The sequence below is a fragment of the Crocodylus porosus genome, unplaced genomic scaffold, assembly GCF_001723895.1.
Source record: "Crocodylus porosus isolate Cpor-Errol unplaced genomic scaffold, CroPor_comp1, whole genome shotgun sequence".
Taxonomy (NCBI): domain Eukaryota; kingdom Metazoa; phylum Chordata; order Crocodylia; family Crocodylidae; genus Crocodylus; species Crocodylus porosus.
This window is the reverse complement of record NW_017728907.1, coordinates 3291661-3298483: the sequence shown is the minus strand read 5'-3', so window position 1 is coordinate 3298483 and position 6823 is coordinate 3291661. Positions and strand designations below refer to the sequence as shown.

General features: G+C 42.6%; 1 protein-coding gene across 1 annotated transcript in view; it reads right to left on the bottom strand.

The window, feature by feature from the left end:
• The window catches only part of STXBP3 (syntaxin binding protein 3), a 44119-nt gene that overhangs the window by 19371 nt on the left and 17925 nt on the right, over positions 1-6823 (bottom strand). Inside the window, exons 4-7 of the mRNA XM_019530670.1 lie at positions 6483-6559; positions 5625-5703; positions 4676-4776; positions 2553-2707 (exon numbers count right to left, since the gene is read on the bottom strand). Coding sequence (XP_019386215.1) covers positions 2553-2707; positions 4676-4776; positions 5625-5703; positions 6483-6559 — 412 coding nt within the window. The remainder of the gene's footprint in view (positions 1-2552; positions 2708-4675; positions 4777-5624; positions 5704-6482; positions 6560-6823) is intronic.

Here is a 6823-nt window from a genome sequence, read left to right as displayed (position 1 = left end):
TAAATGTATATATTATTTTATGGGGTTGCAGTATCACAAAATTTGAGAACCCCATGGCCCACAATACCCCCAGGTCTTTCTCTGTACTACTGCAGTCTAGCCAGTCAAGCCCCAGTCTGGATTTGTGCATACAGTTATTTCATCCCAAGCACAGGGCTTCATGTTTGTCCTTGCTGAATTTCATCTGACAGACTGGAGAAATGGTTGCAAGCAATCCAGGTCATTCAGAATCCTAGCCCCGTCTTCCAGGCTGTCCGCAACTCCACCCAACTTCATATGATCCACAAATTTGCTAACCACACAATCAAACCCATTGTTCAAATTATTAATGAATATAGTAAACAATACAAGACGCAAAACAGACCCCTGGGGAGCCCCACATGAAGCTTCCTCCCAGCAAGATCTTGAACCATTGATGACTATTCTCTGAGTATGATGATCCAATCAGTTGTGTATCCACGTTTTAGTAGTTTCATCTAGCTGTACTTTCATCTAGTCTGCAGCTTATTAATGAGAATGCTATTGAGGACCATATCAAAAGCTTTACTAAAGTCAAGGTGTATCACATTCACTGCTCTCCCCCAGCCAGAGAGTCTGTTACCTGATCCAAAAAGGGAATCAGGTTGGTCCGGCATGACATGCTCTTGGTGAATCCATGCTGGCTCTTCTCAATCACCTTGTCCTCCTCTAGATGTTTCACAATAGATTTCTTGAGGACCTGCTCCACGATCTTTCCAGGTATCGAGGTCAGGCTGACTGGTCTGCACTTCCCTGGATCCTCCTTCCCTTTCTTAAAAATAGGCACTATATTTGCCCATTTTCAGTCATCTGGTACTTCACTTGACCTCGAGAAGTTCTCATAGAAGATAGCCAATGGCCCTAAAGTTACATCAGTTATATCCTAGGGTACTGAAGGAATTCTCATCCAGCTGTGCCAACCTGAAAACATCTCAAAGTAACCTCTAACTTATTGTTCCACTAGAGCATAGATGGGCACAATATGGCCTGTGGGCCAAATCTAGCCTGCCACCTGATTATATCTGGCCAAAGGCTGCCCCTGCAGTGCTCCACATGGAGTCAAAGCCCTGCCCGCTCTGCCTGGGGCAGCCCACGCTGCACTCTCACCCTATGCCCAAAGATAACCCCGGCCCCAGGCCCAGCACACAGCTTCCCAGAGCTGCTGCGGCCACGCAGGTATTACTCAGCTCCCCCTGCCTCCAATGGCTTCTCCTCTTCCTCCCGCACTGTTCTGGCCAGCAGGTAGCACATAGAAACAGTAGCTGCCATGGGGACATGTGCTGGGCACCACATACCCAGCATGGGGGAAGCTGCAGCTGGGTGGCTCTGGCCTCAGCATGTGGGGATCCAGCTCCTAGCCATGTTCCACACACTCAGCTGCCCACAGGTGGTTGCTCATTGTGCCAGGCAGAGTGGGTAGAAGGTGGATGGGAGCTGGAGATGGAGCCCTGCTTGCTTAGGCAGGAGCTGCCCAGCGTGGGGCAAGCACAGGAGGGAACAGTGCAGGATGCCCCAGATGGGAGCAGAAGAGGCTCAGCTCTATGCAGAGCATCAAGGGAACAGCTGTAGGTTGGATTACAAGGGGGTCAGAGGGCAGGGTGAACTGTACCTGCACCAAACTCCCCAGAAGAGCTCTGCTGAAAACACACCCTGCCCATCCCCAGCCAGCTCCCAGGACCCAGCATGCAGACATTCGCCCTGCCCACACATACAAGTGTGCACACCCAAACCTCACACACAACATACAAGAGTAAGACTAGTCTGAGCTGTTATGCAATCACCTCGGTATACACACCACTCAAAAAAACCCCATAAAAACCAGAACAAATTATTTTTTAAATAAAACTAAAATATGGTATAGTAGATTGTTTTCAATATGATTTTTTTTTAATCTATAGTTTACTAAAATGATACCTTCTGAAATATTTTGTATGCGTGGCCCTTGACAGCCCACCAAAACTTGTTGAATGACCTGCATCCAAAATGACTGCCCACCACTGCACTACAGTGTTTGTCTCCTTTCCTACTTTTGCTGCCAACCATGGTCAACATGCAGCAGCTGACCCTATTCAAGAAGGCTGTAGTAAAAAAAAAAAAGGCATTAAATAAATTCAGCCTTCTCTGCTTCATCCATAACTAGTTTGTCTTCTGCATTCCATAAGGAACTTATGGCTTCTTTGGTCATATTATTACTCCTGACATACTCCCATAAATGCAGGGAAGAAGACACATGCAAGATGTTCCTCCCACTGCAGTGCCTGAGATTGTCACCTGTTAGCGGATGAGATATGAAGTGCAAAGAATCAGGAACAGAACCCTGACCCCGTGAGCTGTTTTCAAATGCACAAATAGATAATCTCCTCCTCTGCTTATATTGTTGGGGTTCATATCACAAACTTATTTCAAGCTGTAAATTAAAAATTAACCATCAAAATAAGAGTTTTTCAGAAAACAGATAATTTTCTTCTGTTTCTGAGCAATACAAGAGATTAAATTAAAATGAAAGAAACAGCAGTAACACAGTTTTGCCTTACCTTCTATATCTTACTCCTGGATTTGCTTTTAAAGTGGCACATAAAGTAACAATTTGTTGAGCTACTGTTTCCATCATGGCATCTTTATCACTTGTCTTTTCCAAAGTTGGACTATAACAGCAGTAGAAAGCATCTGGGACATCAAGAGTAAACACCTAAGTAAATAATAGCCAAGAAAGATAGCTTAAACACTGTACATTTTTTTACAAATTAAAACATCTAATACCAGATCATAATAGCCAAAGACCTGAGGACTATATTCTGGAGCAAAATTGCATGTATAAAAAAAAAAGTTATAATCTAAGCTATCATTGTCTAATGATACCATTTTACCTCAATCCTCTCTCCTTTTTTCTTTCTTCTTGAGCTCAACTTTGTTTCTTGTTTTCACTTTCCTTTCTTCTATTATTGTCTTCCATTTCTTTCCTCCCTGACAAACATCACTATACTTTTCAACTTCTTCACTGCCTGCACAAGTGGAGGAACCCAAGGCCTCTGGAACTAAATACCATCCAATGCCTGGCATGGAATGATAGAATACAATACCAAAGTAATAGTAATAAACCTGCTTGGACCCAAAGTTTGATATATTTCCAAACTGTGTATATATTTATAAACTATGAGAGGGAAAATCCTCATATCCTAACTTCATATTATCTTAAAACCGACAAAAATATTTTTGCATTAGGCTATCCTTGCCAGTCCCCAGTTACGACTGACACAAACTGAGTTCAGGGGTTTCAAGTCAGGCAGCAAAAACAACAAATACCCTTTGTTGCTTGTTTATGATCATGAAGGCCTCCTCATCCCAAGGCATATGCAGAATCTGTAGCCTCTTTTCTTTCCACATTAGAATTTGTAAATTATTTTCTAATTGTAATAGATGCTTTCTGGAGAACCAGGATAGTAAAATGCCAGTAAAATTAAAGAACTTTCATTGAGATTGAAGGAGATTTTTTTTTTTTTAAAACCAAAAGAAAGTGTTCTGTTAAACTCTCTGATAACATTGACGGGGGAAAAAAATCCTTGTGTGTAAAGGTCAGTTGCTGTGCACAGACTTTCACTTCTACTAGGGGAAATCTTTCTGGGTGAGGGAGCAGTACACAAGTTCAGTCTGCAGTCACTCCCTCACCCCTACTCTCCGTGACTGCCTGAGACAGCGGTGATCCCAGTCTGAGGAAGGCAAGGAGAGCAGTGCCTGCTCCATTCCTCCCAGCCCCCAGGGCAGGTGGAACAGCAGGAAAAGACTCTCGTTACCTGCAGACTAGGCTCTCGGGCACAAGGTGGAGGAGAAGTAGACGCCTCCATTCTACTCCTTGTCTCTGGGAGCAGAGCAGAGGGAGCATCAGGGCAAAACCCCAGCCTCTACCCAAAGTGGGGCAGTGTTCAGAGTGAGAAAGAAGCAAGGAGAAGCAGTGGCTGCTCCTCCTCCTCAGACTGGTCCAGGAGGGAAAAGGGAGCAATAAGGCATAGCCCCTAGCACAGAAACTGAAAAAAAATGGCCCTGCCTGGTGTCGGGGACAGCCTGGGCCATGGCACATGCGGCCAGTTCTGCTGCCCCCAGATGTACAGCAGAGTAGAAGCAGCGCAGCAGCTGGACAGGCCTTCCTGTTGGACCCCGCAGTGGCAGCTCACCCTACCCAGGTGCCACTGCCAGCATCTCTGCCAATACTGGACCCAGTCCCACTGCCCAGGCACCCCAGATTGTCCACCCTGCACCCACCGCTAAGGGCACCAAAAAGAGTAGATGGGCAGGTAGAGTCTCCATACAGACTGGCCCGAGACCCTTGGAGACAAGCCACACTTGGCCAGGCAGATAGGATGTGGCTGCAGGCAGGCAGGGAATGGCATCCAGGAGCAACACAGGCAAGCAGGGGCCAAGGCCACCGCCAGGATGGCAAGGCTATGACAGCACGGACTCAAGGTAGACCCATGATCCACTCCCCGCATGTCTCTATGACAGGTGCTAGTTTGCGTCCCTGTGCTGTCATTGCCTCATGATCCCAGCCCTAGCTCTGCCATTTGTCACAATGCCCGGGGGGGTAAGAATCCTTCACACTTGGAAACAAAATACAGTACAGTTTTCTGGGGTTAAAAGTCAAGAAAAATAACTTGAAGTTTACCTGAGATTCATATGGGAAGAAAGAAATATTTATTTCTTTGCATCTTCTAATAGCCTTTGAGCAGGAAGACTTCATTTTATTGAAGAGACTGTCTGGGCAATCTAGGAAAAGAAATCTACATTTATGGAACTATTGCCATTTTATCTTCTAAGTACTAGTTATAAGTTTACAAAATAAAAACTAACACTTTCAGATATATGTATGAAGTTATTTCAGTGAATTGCTACACTCAAGTCTGAACTTTCAGCATGTGACTAGGCAAAAACCTCCCTGGCTTAAATATCTGAACATTAGGTTGGTCTACAGAATTCCAAAGTCAGATCCTCATGGAACTGAGGCCAAATTTTCCTATGTTTATTCTGATCTTGCATTTTTTGGTTTAATTGGACCAGCTACATAGTTGTAGATTTTAAGACAAGCTTTCAGGCACAAAATGCCCTTCCTCAGATCACAGCTGAAACCCTAAAAACCCCAAAAAACCTTTTTTGGGTGTTAGCATTATTCTTCGCAGAAAGGCTGATGAAGGTACACTATTTTGCTCAAATATTCTTTCAATGTAGTCTCTAGTATGCAAATATAGCTAGCATGTTATATATATTTTTTAAAGTTTGGCATGCAGGGCCCGTCCTTGGGCCTGATCTGGTTCCTTGCTGCCAAGTTTCCGGACCCACAGGGAGCCATGAAGCCCAGATGACATGACATGGCTCCACAGGCTGTATTTTTGGTCACTCCTGCTTTATAGCATGAACCAGTGGACAGACAGACTTAGGTGCTTAATTACCTCTCAGACTTAACCTGTATAAAGAAGCTGTGCTTCCAAATTCCCCTCTCTAGAGATGGTGCATATTAGACATATGTACCAACTAGTACATGACAAAATCAGTAGCAAGAAAAAAGTATTACTTTTCTTTACACATCCAGAGGTATCAAATTAGATACGAATACTTACAGTCAGTGAAATAGACATATGCTGCTTTGTATTTGCTAGATGATTTACTCATGAAGTCATTTATAAGTCCATCTATAGACTTAAGATAAAAATGCTAAATTATAATTAAACTACAAAGGAAAAAAGGACCCAAGATATCATAAAAGTCTATTCTGTCTGCTCTTCTAGAGTAAGCAAGGTTTGCTCATTCCAAGGTTCTTGAAAAGTTTAATTTTTCATCAATTAAAATTAAACTAGAAATAGTGTAATTATGATCATGTATAGCAAAAGAAAGAACAAAATTTATAGTTTATCCCCCACCCCCTCCAAAAAAAAACAACAACACAAAAACAGCAAGAAAAAGCTATATTCTCATCTCTCAAAAGTTGTACATAGGAGTCAATGTTATATATGGAAAGTGATTCAATAATTGGAGATGTATATTTTTCCCTCTTTCTTCTGTAGTACTCAGGCAGCTCTTTCCAACAGCTTGGAGGGCAGCTTGTTAGGTGAAAATACGAAAAAAAAAAAAATATCGCATTCTTATAATGTTTTGATTTTCTATAACATTAGCTATAATGATATCTCATTCGCTACCTCATACCAATAATTCCAGAACTATACGTGCAACACATGAAAGCAGCCAAGAAAGAAAACACTGTTCTATATCACAAAAGGTACACATAAGCCAGCTATTACTTACCCATGATATGCTTATAGCATTTTGTTTGCAAATACTGACAGACACAGAGTTGCAAATAACTATAATAGTTAAGCAACATAATGCTACAATGGTTTAAAGTTCCACATGACTAGTTAAGACTTAAAAAAAGCAAAACAAAGTAAATGAATGCACTGGATTTTGCTCCAAACACTTACCTTTTTGGTTGGAGTAATGAGATAAATTGCCTTCATGTGTGGGACAGGCTCACGGTTTTTATACACATTCTCCACAACTACAAAATACAGAGAATCACATTTTGAAATGAGTAACTTAAGATAGATGGAGTTTAATAAGCACCGAACTACAGAATTTTTAAAAGAAACAAAAATGAGAGAGCATTATAGACTGTATTCTAATATAATAAAACCCTTAGTCTGTCCATCTGTAATGGTCCAGGCCAACTGCGCATGCACTGCCAAGAGGGTGCACACCAATTGGCTGCGAGGGACCAATGCATTAGACAGAGGGAGAGAGGGAGCTGCCATGCTGCCCCACT